The following is a 14,832-nucleotide window of genomic DNA, read 5'->3' as shown; positions in this document are numbered from 1 at the left end:
ATCTCAGGGGGGTCAAAAATTAGGGTATGACACCTATATGAAAGGAATTGAAATATCATGTAATAGATCACAAGGACTATTGAGATTGTCGCTTAAAGGCTATAAAAAAATTTCTTAGAAATTCAGAATTGATAAATGCTTAGCATAAATATTTCCTATGTAGAAAAGGGACATGTTTAGTCAAAATCAATGTCCCAAAAATGAACTGGAATGAAAAAATAAAGTATATTCCTTATGCATCAGAGGTCAAGAGCTTGATGTATTCCTAAACATCTATTGGCCAAATATTAGTTTTTTGTTGGTATGTTGGGCTGATATCAAAGTAATCTTTCAATGGATCATAGGAAAGATGCAAAGAAGGTTCTTATGTAGTTACAAGGAAAAGAAGGAGTACATGTATGATTTAATGTTCGTATTGTTTGGCACTTGTGAATTCAATTAAGGTTATTTTTCTGCTTAGTTTTTTATCCTTATTATGTTATATATGTTATTGTTAATATGTCATGGCAAGGATGTCTTTAAAGATACACAAAATAATCATTATTGTATCCCCTAAAGTCATTTGAATTGGGTTGATCCATGACACATGGAAGGAATCAAGTTGATTAATAACTTGTGACCGCCATTATCCAACCATTTGAGTTCTTTAATGATAATGACTTGATGCTTTCAATGAATGGTTCACAATCATGGTATAATATTAAAACATAAAAGTTGTCATATGAGTCAAGTGGAAGACTATTGGATTATAAAATAAATATATTATATTTGACTCATGTGAATAATGATTTGACTTTAAATGAAAGGTGACCTAATGTGATGATTATTTGGGCTTAATGATAGTTTAGCCAATGGAATTTTTATTTTGAAATTAAAAATAAAATTAAAACCCCTCTCATATTCCTTCATGATTGTTGGGAATATGCTTATTGATATTTTTGCTTAGAAAATAGGAATCAAAGGAATATACCGCATACATAAGAATATTTTTTCCCATAAAATAAAATATTAGTATCTTTATAATCAAAGATACATAAAATAAAAAGGAAGAGAGGAGAGAAAAATTCAATAAAGAATCAAGAACCAAACAAGAATCGACATCATGGATCTGGGTACGTTTTGTTATTGTTCGATAGAAATTCATAGAGTTATGAAAGTCTTAATATTAAGATGCAAATAGAATTTAAACTAACACATATCACATTTCAATTGTGTTTGTTTTGAAGTTTTTAATTCTTCTTTACAACTAAAGGGTTAAATTTTATTAACAAGAGAATAATGATATATATATATATATATATATATATATATATATATATATATATATATATATATATATATATATATATATATATATATATATATATATATATATATATGAAAGAAATGGAACATACAATTTATTGAATGATAGTATTCTAGAAGAGATTCATTAAATATATAAATATAGAATATAGATTATAAGAACTTATTATAACTAGATAATAACACAACTCGTTATTCAATTCTCAATCTAGATTTCATTAATTGATGTAGAAACTAAATGGCATAAAAGATTTATTCAATGAATAATACTACTTAATTTTTCAACTTAAAAGTTTGGTTTATGTCTTCAGCAATTGCTTCAGCATCCTTTCTGACTCCAAACAAACCTTTTCTTGCAAGTCCAGCACAATACAATCCATGATCTCCCTTCCAATGTTTTGGGAAAGGATTTTTAGGAAACCCTTTTTCATTAAGAGCATATTTATAATCCTTAAAAAAAAAATCAAGTAGTTTATAAATACAAAAAGTTTGAGAAAATAAAGAATAAAATTCAAAAAAGAAAAAACAAAATTGTACCTTTAGCCATTCATTAGCTACACTTTTATAACCGGTAGCAAAAATAATCGCATCAAACTCTTTCTCCACATTGTTTTCAAATATAACATTCTTCTTCATAATTTTCTTTATACCTGCAGGAACAACCTTTATAGCTCCTTCCTTAATTTTTTCAATGGTTCCAACATCAATAACGGCAGATTTTCCAGTAGTGTTTTTTAGATACAAAGGTCCTTCTTTAGGACGATAAATCCCATATTTGGACAGATCGCCATATTTGAATTTCGCTTGAAGTGTAATGATTGTATCCACTATATAAATAGGAACATATTGCACCAAGCGCATCCCTAAACGAATCATATTTCTCGTGAAGACATGAAGCTACACAAAAAATTCATTAAACTATTAATATTATGACAACATACGTTAAACTATTATTGGACCTAAGTTGCGTGAAAAAAGTAAATAAAGAAATATCTCTACCGGATTTCGAATAACAATGGAAGTGTTAGCACCCCAGTTATGGAGATCATATGCAATCTCCATTCCTGAGTTACCACACCCAACAACCAAAACATCTTTTGATTTATATTTTGAACCAGATTTGTAGTTCTTAGAGTGTACCACCTCTCCTTCAAATTGTCCTAATCCAGAGACATTAGGAATAAAACCTTCACTATTTTCACCAGAGGCAATCACAAGAAACTTTGCCCCGTAAACTTCTAATGTACCTTCGATGGTGTTTTTTGCTTCAATAACCCATTTGTTTCTAACTTCATCATACTTAGCAGACTCAACGACACGATAATAACGAGGTCTTATGTCAAAATGATCGACATATTTATCTATGTATTGAAGAAATTGGTCTTTGGTTAGGTATGTTGGGCTAGAGGATGGATGTGGCATGAGGGGTAAAGAGCAAAACTCACTAGCTAAATGGAGGTTTAAACGATCATAAGCATTTTTTCTCCAAAGAGAAGCATTACATTCCTCTTTTTCAAGTATGACGTGAGAAATAGAGTTTTGGCTTAGTAAAGCTGAAATTGCTAGGCCAGAAGGACCACCACCAACAATTACAACAGTGAATTCTTGCATATTGTTGTTAGTAATCTAGGACCTAAGTATCTGCAATGTTTTTATTCAACTAGACTTGTAGAATTTATAAGTACGTATGGAAGGATAAGAACATGTTTTGATGTATCGGTACATGAATGTAAAAATAAAAAATTTGTTCATAATATTTTGGTTTGACCGTGTATTCAGATAATTACTATATGTTTTTTCTTTTCAAAACTTTCTATATGAAAAACGTGTATATTCATGTTTTTCTCTCTCTCAATGCAGTGTATTCTACATCTTTAAAATGGTAATTAATGTGATAAGATTACAATGTTCATTCATCTACATTTCTATACATGGTAAAATCATATTGAACATATTCAATGATTCCAGAGTTTTCAAATCTGAATTGAACCGGTTAGACCGGAAACTGAATGGTTCATTAGTTAGATTAATGAAACGGTGAATTTCTTAAATTAAAAGATTGATCTTTATATGTATATCTTTAATTCATCCAAATGATATATTTTTTGGTGGAGTAAAAACAATCAAATTTTTTTTGAAAGAAACAAAAAAATGCTTCTCCTCCCCAACTTAAACTTTTAGAGTTGAATATATTTTGAAGTATTCATATATCTTATTTGAGTTTATATATTTTTTAATACGTTTTAAAATTATTTTATTTTATAAGTTTTTAGATTTAGATTTCTAAAAATATTTAAAACTTGTTATGTTTGGAAATTAAAATTTTGTGTAAGAATGTTATTCAATTTATTGCATGAATAATTTTATAGTTTTTTTAAAAAAATTTATAGTCATAAAATTATATTAAAAAATTTATTTTATAAATATTTTTATTTTTAATTTGTATAAATCAGAGTCATGCGGATCAACAAATAACTCATTGATCCGATCAATAATCCAGTAATCCAATGATTTGATTAAATTTATGCTGGTCAGAATTCTAAAACATTGAATTATACTGAAAATGTTTTGTGTGAAATATGTATTAAAAATACAATACTCTAAAAATAATATCAATTTTACTATTAACTTTAGTGTAATTTATCGTTTTATACGTCAGTCAAAATTACATTTTAAAATTATTTAGAAATATTCATGCATATTTTTCACTACTCCTAAATATGTTCTTTTTTTTTTTTTCTTTTCAAATTATACATATTATTCATTTTATAAATTAAAATTTGTTTACTCAAAATATTCTTTTAATTTAACTATTTTACTTAAATGAAATATACAAGTATTCATGCAATGTTCAAATTATATTGACTACTTATTGTTACTGCGAAAATTAAATTGATGGAAAATATATGTATTAAAAAAACAATACTCTAAAAATAATATCATGTTTATTATTAATTTTAGTGTAATTTATCGTTTTTCATGTCAGTCAAAATTACATTTTAAAATTATTTAGACTGCATATTTTTCATTACTCTTAATTATGTTCTTTTTTTTCTTTTCAAATTATACATATTATTCAATTTATAAATTAAATTGATGGGAAATATATGTTGATATTATAACTGAAATAGTTTCCAGTCACACTGACCAATTGATATTGTTCGAGTAAACTTGCATTAAAATATGATATACATATTTGTAATTTTTTTTTTGAATAACTAATTTTTTTAAAAAAAATTTAAAAATAACCAACATTTTAAATTAATTACACAAATAGCCACTTTTTTGCTAAAAAAATACGTTGTCGCCAGAGGGGGTGGCGACAACACTTACCTTTCAATGGTGTCGCCAATGGGCCTGGCGAAGATGTTCAGAAAATGAGTGTTGTCGCCAACCCCCTGGCGACAACACCTCCTATATATTTTTTTCAAATTTCTTTATATAATTGTTTTTACCTATTATTCATTACTATTTTGTGCATTATATTTTTTTCTTTAATATGTTAGTTAGAAAAATAATATAAATAAATAAAACAATAACTTATATTAAAATAAAAAACAAGTAATTTATATTAAAATAAAAAAGTACAATATATTAATCATAAGAATAAAATTTCTAATGAACTAGCGCAGACCCTAGTACGATCCCCACGTTAGAAAAATAATATAAATAAATAAAACAATAACTTATATTAAAATAAAAAACAAGTAATTTATATTAAAATAAAAAAGTACAATATATTAATCATAAGAATAAAATTTCTAATGAACTAGCGCAGACCCTAGTACGATCCGCACGCAGGATGTCTAATAACTCGTGTAGACGGTTCACGAGTTGGTAGTGCTCCCCTATTCCTACGACGCCCCCTTAAATTTGGTTTCTCTTGTGTTTGGGTCGACGGTCCTTCAATGCATTCCGGGTCTACAAAATCTGTCAGCCGTCTTTGACCTCTAGAATTCTCGCTATAGGAAAGACGGGTGCCAGTGGCGCCGTCAAAGCTTTGTCTTGGCGGTACAAAATTTCTCCTGGTGAGTGCGGCCTCGAAGTTTGGTCTTTGGTAGTTGGTGGTGGAATCGGGTTGGTTAAAATACAATGGTTGTGGTGGTGTGTTGAAGTTCGACGGTTGGTTGGGGTACTATGATGTTTGTTGGTCGATTGATTTGTATTGGGGGTATTCTTCCTGTATGCCTATGTCAGGGGTAAGTGGTGGTGATCTGGAAGAGCCCGCCACATTGAGATCTTAGAAGCGTAGGTGGTGGGGTTGAGTTTGTGGTTGAGTTTGAAATTCTTGTTGTTGGCGGTATTGTTGGAATTGTTCTTGTTGTTGTTGGTAATTTATTGGTTGTTGTTGTGGGTAATATTGTTGTTGGTGATTTTGTTGGAAATTTGGTGGAGGTTGTTGTTGGAAATTTGGTGGTGGTTGTTGTCGTTGGAAATTATGTTGTTGTTGTTTTTGTTGGAAAATTTGTGGTTGTTGTTGTTGGAAATACTGTTGTTGTGCTCGTGGGTCGGCCAAATAGAAAGGGTCAGACACAAACGTTTCAGGATTTGTGACCGTTCTGTACCAGTTGACATATTCAGCCGTTGGTTTCATTTCGGTCAGCGCAATAGGAAATTGTAGGACAGTGGTGAAACGACGAGCCCATATTTTACGGAACTCTTTAGCGTATGTCTTCCAATTTTTATGCCAAGGTTCCAAACACTCAAGGGCGTCGGGGACATTTTGATGCATGTCAAATTGGAGCATCACGCGGTCACTTTGGTGCATCTCCACAGTGGTGAACCATATGATAGGTGATTTTGCTATCCAAACAGTCGCCTCTGCTGGCTCGGGTACATGGCTCAATCCCAAGTATGGGCTCCAAATAAACTGCAACGTACAAAAAAATTAATTACCAATTATAGAAAATGATTTATTTTACAAATATATTTAGATAATGAAAAGTTTTAGTGGTATTACATCTTGGGGTCGAAGTCGATCCAGGAGTTGGCGGTAAAAAATTATTTTGCTTACAGGCGTTTTGGAGTAATCCAACCCAGTTGCATTAAACCTAAACACATCCAGAAATAGAAATCAATATAGTTACGATTAGTAATAGAAAAAAATACACTAAATGAAATAAGATCATTAAATTACCGTGACGCGTAAGGGAAGACGTATACATGCGGGTTTTCAGGGGCTAATACTAGCATTCTCCACCATCGCCATGCTTGTAGCAAGAATGCACATCCATAAAATGTACAACTATCACTTTTTGCATTTTTGCATAAGGAACTGTAGAGGTAAGCCAACACCGCAGAACCCCAACTATATGTCTTGATTGCCTCAATGTCCTCAAGCAAAGACAAGTAAAAAAAATTACACTATTCCCCGTGCCTTCGGGAAATAGAAACTTACCAAATAATAACATAATGTACATTCTAGCTTTACGTATTTTATCTTATTCGCTAGAAAACTGATCCAACACAACTGCGTCATAACGTGCTTTAAGGGCCGATAGTTTAATACCTTGGCCCCTACCTTTTTCTTGGCCCTCACCCTCAATTAAATCTATACCTAACATTTGCTCGCATAGAGCATTGGGCTGTTGGACATTTTCAAACACTGCTTTTCCATTTGTTGAGAGACCCAATAACATGTACATATCCTCTAGCGTGACGGTACATTCACCCGTTGGAAGGTGAAAAGTATGAGTCTCAAGCCTCCAACGCTCACACAAGGATAATATAAATTTAGTATCTATTGAAGTATGTACTAAATTCATTACGTTACCGAATCCCGCACGATCAATATAAGACACAATCCAAGGGACGGGAGCATCTATCGATTTTGTACGGGTCTGAAATCTAGTGAAATCCTATAAAAAAATTATTGAATTGATTAAACTTAAACTTAATAAATAAATAAATAAATAATTGAATTGTGTAAACTTAAACTTACGTATTCGACAATGTTTGAAATTGTTCCTCGGTGTTCTTGACCCATAGTTAGAAGAGACATGTTTGCGGGAGTTACAGACTATTTGCTCTGATGAATATTGTGGGGTGATGATGAAAATGAACAAGAATGTGCACCTATTTATAACCAAGATGATACAATAGAAACATATAAATAAAATTGACAAGACTATTGCATGCAACTTTGGTTTTCGTTCACTATGCAAGTCGCCACCCCCACTGGCGACAACACTACATTTTCCATTGATGTCGGTACCACTGTCAACCTCGCATCACCGATTCATCTTCATATTAGAAATTTGAAAAACTAATTCTTTTAATGTGATGATATTTAAAAATGAAGTACAATGCTTGAAATGTTTCAAAAATGAGTTAGATGTCACGGATTAAAGATGATTTATAGATTTCAGTCTTGAAAGGGGAGCTCAGGTTTAAAATGTTCTCGCAAAATTGGAAGGTGTCATGTAAATACTGAACGAAGTACCACTTGACCAATATGAACGTAGTCTCATGTATGAGTACCGGTATGCTGTGAATTTCATTAGCTCTTGCAATTGTCGCTTGAGGTCAAACAACGCTTTAAGTTTGGGGAAGTTTGATAAGTGATTTTAACACGTATAATTACCGTTGAATTTAGTCATCTTTGCTTTATTTTGTCAAGCGTTTCATTGCTTTCTCCTTCATTTTATGCGTTGGTTGTGTGTTTTATTGTTTTTAGGCTCAGATGAATAACTCGGGACAAATCAATGCAAAACTCGGAGTTTTGGAGGAAATTTAAAAATCATGCTTCAGAGGCCTGACACGGGTGGTCGTATCATTTGACACGGACCGTGTTAGGAGGAAGGCCTGGGACAAGTTTAAAAAGATGGAAATGCAGTGGTGCAACACGGGTGGCCGTGTCACCTGACATGAGATGTGTTGCACGCCCTGGGACTAGAAAAGAAAAATAAATAGACATAGACCCGACACGGGTGCCTGTGTTGCCAGACACGATCCGTCATCGGCTGCGACGTTGATTTTAGTATTTTTATGAATTAGTTCAGTACTGGGTCTGCGAGATTGTTTTTGGTATTTCCAACAGACTTAAGTGAATGTGTGTTATTTAAATGAGTTTTGAAGAAGAATTAGGGGACTTATTGGCGGAGAGAAGAATACAGGATTGAAGATTGGAGAAAATAAGTGTTGGGAGAGAAGAAGGTTTTCATGAACGGAAGCGATTCAAGATCAACTTTCATCTCAATTATTGTAATTGTCTCTATTTTATATGTTGTTTTCTTTGAACAATATGAGTAGCTAAAGTCCTCATTGCTAGCGGGTGTCCCTGATTTGATCTTGTAAACTACTTTGATTTCGGATTTCTTTAATTTAATATTTTCATATGCAATTTAATAGTACAAGGTTTATAAAGCTTTCTTTGTCGGACAAACGAGGATTGATATATGGTTAACAATTAGCTGGACCGCTGTTGTTAGGGTTTTTGTATGATTAGACTATAGTAGATATCGCCTAGGAATAGGGATACCCTATAGTTACTGGTTAATTCTTGACTAAACAAATGCTTGAATTTATCACTAGTCTCGAAGGACATTGGGATTATGATTGAATATTCAAAGGCTTCCTGCTGAGGAATTAGGGGAAAATAACCTAAAGATCTGGTAATTAGTATTTTGAACTTGTTGAAGAAATCTGTACTCAAGGTTGTTATAGGGACAATTATACACCTCACCCTAGCATGTTCCTCATATCTGTTAAAAATCCACTTTTATATTTTGCTTTATTTTACGTATTCCTAATTACCAATATCCAAACAAAACCCCCCAATTTAAGTTTTTGTTTAATTGAACCACGTATTAAGCTCTATACTGATATGCAGTCCTTAAGATCGACATTCGGGGAATTTTCCCTTTATTACTACAAAGGCAAAATAATACACTTGCTATTTTACCGATCAACAACCATCATCATCTAAACTAAGTATTTTCCACAAATAACACTAAATCTCCACTTCTTTCTAGCCAACATATAACAACAAATTTTAAATGGATACTCACATTTTCCACTATACATGTCGTCTCTTTTAAACTTCCTTATAGGAGGATGGTATTTCTCGCTTCTTTCGCACAATATTATTGCGAAAGTGTTTCTTCTTGTCGTACCATTATCCAATCATCCTATTACCACATCAAAACCAAGGTTAGTTGCATTCCTACGAATTCAAGTGAGCATGATTTCACGATCATCAAACTCTTGCTTGTTATTAAAGTCACCACTGACATCTACCTCCTTTACGCTACCCCTTCAACATTCAGAGAAACATCGACTAAAAAAACTAATTCTCTTGAGATATTATTGGGGTTCACCATACCTATTTGTAAATAATAACATAAATAACACAAAATCACAAGACTGCTAAAAAAACAACACAGACATGTTCCCTAGATGTACCTACGGAATGTGTTCATCTTCAACACGTTTCGTAGATGTATCTCCAGGTGTAATGTTATATTTTTTTTACGTATCTAGATTAAGGTCGCGGTTTATTTTTCGCCTCAGTTCTAAACTATGGCCAGATTGTAAAACCACGGTTCTTATTTAATGTATAGTATACGGTTTGGTTACCTAGGTCTTGCCACGGTTTGTTTCTGACCACCAATTAAAACTGCGGCTAAGTTTTGTACGTTTTACACCATTAATCTTGCCACAGTTTATTCTTGTGCCATGGCATGAAAATGTCATTTTAGATCAATATAAAATTCCAACAAGACCGCAGATTTTTGTAGACATTGATTAAAATCTAATTATACAAGCAAATTAAACATGAACGTCAAGAAAAAATATTCATTAAGAAATAAGTCTACATCAAGTGACGTTACCGACTAATAAGGTCGCTAAAATATAGATATGCTAGTTTTGATGACATTCTTAAACGAAACCAAATTTCTCTCTCTCGAGAGTCATCCCAAATGCAAAACGAAAGTTCTAAGAGCTAGATAATATAAAACACAACTATACTATTAATTAAACTCATGCATCATAATATTCTTCTTCTTGATCATCTCCTTGTTCTTCTTCCACATCTTCACGACAAGCTTCTTCCACATCTTCATGATCACAAGCTTCTTCCATATCTTCATTACAAGCTTCTTCGTCTCCATTCTGCAAGGAATATGATTCCAAACATACTATAAGTATTTAATAAAAACATGTCTTTAATAGGTAATGATAAGATAATATGTCTCAACATGATACTATAAGTATTTACACAAACATGTCTCAACAGATCCCACTCGATTTGAGAGGAGCAGAAACAATACTATAGTGCCCAAGCATGATAGTTTATTTTCATCTCTGCACTCTAGGTACTTCAGTTTTATATTACGGTTACAAGAAATTCAAATGAAGGATGAATGTAATTTCAGCCTTCATCAAAGTAACCTACTATTAATATACTTTACTCTCTACTGTAACACCCCATATTTTCCATTATTTAATTTAATTCAAATTTAAATTAATTAATTGGATTATTTGGCATTTTATTAGATTATTGGGAGAAATTATGAAATAACGGTATTGGACCAGTGTCGTGTTTAGTAAAAGGGATGTGTTAGTTGTGAGGCCTTTACTAAAATTGGGTTTTATTTTTATAAAACAAGGAAATAAGAGAAAAGAGGACAATAGAAGCAAAAAGAGGAGAAGAGCAATAACGTGAAGGAGTAAGAGGAAGAAGAGAATAGCATTCAAAGGCAAATTGATAAGGTAGGGGGTGACATTCCATTTAGCCTATATTATTAGTTTAGATATGATAGAACTGATTTTGTGTATTGTTCATAGCAATTGAATATTTTAGATTTTGGGATTTTTGGGGTTTTGGAAGTTTTAGAATGGTTTGAGGAAATTGATGAAATTGGATGAATGATGAACATGTTTGATGTTGAATGACTCACAAATGTGTTAGAAAGGTGTTAGGATATGTGAATTGGTGTTGTTTTGATGATATACTCGTTCTGGTGCGGTTGGGTTTGAGTTGGGGGAAGAGGAAGAGGAAGTGCTGCAGAAAAGGGATTTTTCTGCTACAACAGTAATGTAACCGGTTACATGAGGTAGGTAACCGATTACATGGTCCATTCTGTTAGAACAAGATTTGTTCTGATCAATATTCTTAGTTTTGATGATAACAAGGATATGAATTTTGTGTGAGATAATGTGGTACTCTAATACATTGCAATTTCCCTTTCAGGAAATATATAAAGAGTATGCACAAATCAGCGCTCAGAAGCTTTGTCTCAGAAGGTTCAGCATGCAACATCAGAACATGGTCTGGAAAGACATCAGAAGATGGTCAAGGCAGAATCAGAACATGGGTCTATGGAAGCATCAGAAGAACTTGAGATCAGAAGCAAAAGCACTGAAGTTCTCATGGTATCACGCTCAGAAGCACTTCAAGGTCAGAAGACAAGAAGATGCTATGCACCAAGCTGTTTGACTCTGATGATATTCAAATATTGTATACACAAACATCAGATCAGAAGAAAGTACAGGTGGCAGGCTACGCTGACTGACAAAAGGAACGTTGGAAGCTATTAAAGGCAACGTCAGTAGGCACAACGTGAACAAGGCTCGAGGTAGTTGACAAAAGCGTGAAACATTAAATGCAATGCTGTACAGAATACACAAAGCATTAAATGCTCCCAACGGTCATCTTCTCAAGTGCCTATAAATATGAAGTTCTGATGAGAAGCAAGGTTGACGATTTGCTAACAATTAACTTGCTGAAACGCTGTTCAAACTCAAAGCTCAGAAACTTCATCTTCATCAAAGCTCACTACATTGTTGTTGTAATATATTAGTGAGATTAAGCTTAAACGTTAAGAAAAATATCACTGTTGTGATTATAGCTTTTCAGAAGCATTTGTAATACTCTTAGAATTGATTACATTAATTTGTAAGTAACTAGAGTGATCAAGTGTTGATCAGGATACTCTAGGAAGTCTTAGCTTGTGTCTAAGTAGTTGTAATTAGAGTGATCACGTGGTGGTCAGGATACTCTAAGAAAGTCTTAGCTTGTGTCAAAGCATTTTTTCCTGGAGTGATCAGGTTGTGATCAGGATACTCTAGAAGACTTAGTCGCGGACTAAGTGGAAAACCATTGTAATCTGTTGCGATTAGTGGATTAAATCCTCAGGTGAGGTAAATCACTCCGTGGGGGTGGACTGGAGTAGTTTAGTTAACAACGAACCAGGATAAAAATAACTGTGCACATTGTTTTTATCGTTCAAGTTTTTAGACTACACTTATTCAAACCCCCCCTTTCTAAGTGTTTTTCTATCCTTCAATTGGCATCAGAGCGCCGGTTCTAAGGTGCAAGCACTTAACCGTGTTTGGAAAAGATTCAGGAAGAGAAAAACGCTTCAGTAAAAGATGGCTGGTGAAATTTCAACAAATACATCTGCATCTACATCTGGCTCTGCTGAGCAATACAACGGTAACAATGGTTATACTAGACCACCAGTATTTGATGGTGAAAACTTTGAATACTGGAAAGATAAACTGGAAAGTTACTTTCTTGGTCTAGATGCTGATCTATGGGATCTTCTGTTGGATGGTTACAAACATCCTGTTAAAACTACTGGTGTAAGGCTCACAAGAAGCGAAATGACTGATGATCAAAAGAAAGAATTCAAAAATCATCACAAATGCAGGACTGTTTTGCTGAATGCTATCTCTCATGCTGAGTATGAGAAGATATCTAACAGGGAAACTGCCCATGATATATATGAGTCATTGAAAATGACCCATGAGGGAAATGCTCAAGTCAAGGAGACTAAAGCTCTTGCTCTAATCCAGAAATATGAAGCCTTCAAGATGGAGGATGATGAAGATATTGAGAAGATGTTCTCAAGATTTCAAACTCTAACAGCTGGATTGAGAGTTCTGGATAAAGGCTACACCAAGGCTGATCATGTAAAGAAGATTATCAGAAGCTTACCCAGAAGATGGGGTCCAATGGTGACTGCATTCAAGATTGCCAAGAATCTGAATGAAGTTTCTTTGGAAGAGCTTATCAGTGCCTTGAGAAGCCATGAAATAGAGCTCGACGCAAACGAGCCTCAGAAGAAAGGTAAGTCTATTGCATTAAAATATAATGTTAAAAAATGCACTAACGCTTTTCAGGCTAGAGAAGAAGATCCTGAAGAATCAGAATTTGAAGAAGAAGATGAACTGTCCATGATCTCCAGAAGGGTAAACCAACTCTGGAAGAGCAAGCAAAGGAAGTTCAGAGGCTTCAGAAGCTCAAAGAGATTTGAACGAGGAGAATCTTCTAGTGACAGAAGATCTGACAAGAAGAAGGCTGTCTGCTATGAGTGCAATGAGCCTGGACATTACAAGAACGAGTGTCCAAAACTTCAGAAGGAGAATCCCAAGAAGAAGTTTCATAAGAAGAAAGGTCTTATGGCAACATGGGATGATTCTGAATCAGAATCAGAATCAGACTCTGAAGGAGAGCAGGCCAACTTCGCGCTGATGGCTACAGAAGATGATGGATCAGAATCTACATCAGAATCAGATTCTGAAGAGGTATTTTCTGAACTATCTAGAGAAGAGTTAGTTTCCAGTTTAACAAAACTTCTGGAACTCAAGGCTCATCTTAGTATCAAATACAAAAAGCTGAAGAAGCAATTTGAATTTGAAACTAAGAAGCTGGAAGTGGAAAATTCTGAACTGAAGGAAAAAGTTTTAAATCTATCCAAAGATAGTGGATCTCCTTCTGAAACAGAAAAATCCATTCCTAGCATGAATCATATTCTGAAAGAATATGACTCGAGCTTCAGAAAGTTCTTATCTAGAAGTATTGGCAGAAGTCATCTTGCTTCTATGATATATGGTGTTTCTGGAAACAGAATGTTTGGTTTTGGCTATGAGGGTGATACCTCACATAAATTTGAACCTATTGATGATCTGAAGATCACATACAAGCCATTGTATGATCAATTCAAATATGGCCATGCACATGATATTAGGCTCACTTCACATGCACAGAAGTTTAACACTGTTCACACCAAGAAGCTTGTGACACATCCTAAGAAATATCATGCTGACAAACCTAAAGAATATCATGCTGTTCCTCCTGTTAAATATTTTGCTAAACCCAAGTTCAATCAGATCTTGAGGAGAACTAACAAGAAAGGACCCAAGAAATTGTGGGTACCTAAGGAGAAGATAATTTCTGTTGCAGATATCCTTGGCGGCAAAGAGGACAAAAAGCAAAATGTCATGGTACCTGGACTCTGGGTGCTCGTGACACATGACGGGAAGAAGGTCTACATTCCAAGACCTGGTGCTTAAACCAGGTGGAGAAGTCAAGTTTGGAGGAGATCAGAAGGGCAAAATCATTGGCTCTGGAACCATAAGTCTTGGTAACTCTCCTTCCATAACTAATGTACTTCTTGTTGAAGGATTAACGCATAACTTATTGTCCATAAGTCAATTAAGTGACAATGGTTATGACATAATCTTTAATCAAAAGTCTTGCAAGGCTGTAAGTCAGAAGGATGGCTCAATCCTATTTAC

The 14,832-nt window shown here is 33.7% G+C and overlaps 1 protein-coding gene across 1 annotated transcript; it reads right to left on the bottom strand.

Moving 5' to 3' along the window:
* Positions 1 to 1,578: 1,578 nt before the first annotated feature.
* On the bottom strand, positions 1,579 to 2,916 carry LOC131655462 (probable indole-3-pyruvate monooxygenase YUCCA10). Its single transcript, XM_058925329.1, has 3 exons — positions 2,305 to 2,916; positions 1,843 to 2,202; positions 1,579 to 1,755 (listed from the first exon to the last, which is right to left on the bottom strand). Exons 1-3 carry the CDS (start codon positions 2,914 to 2,916, stop codon positions 1,579 to 1,581), a joined length of 1,149 nt encoding a protein of 382 aa, XP_058781312.1.
* Positions 2,917 to 14,832: the final 11,916 nt, after the last annotated feature.

This window comes from Vicia villosa, linkage group LG3 (assembly GCF_029867415.1).
Source record: "Vicia villosa cultivar HV-30 ecotype Madison, WI linkage group LG3, Vvil1.0, whole genome shotgun sequence".
NCBI lineage: Eukaryota > Viridiplantae > Streptophyta > Magnoliopsida > Fabales > Fabaceae > Vicia > Vicia villosa.
This window is presented reverse-complemented; position numbering and strand designations above follow the sequence as displayed.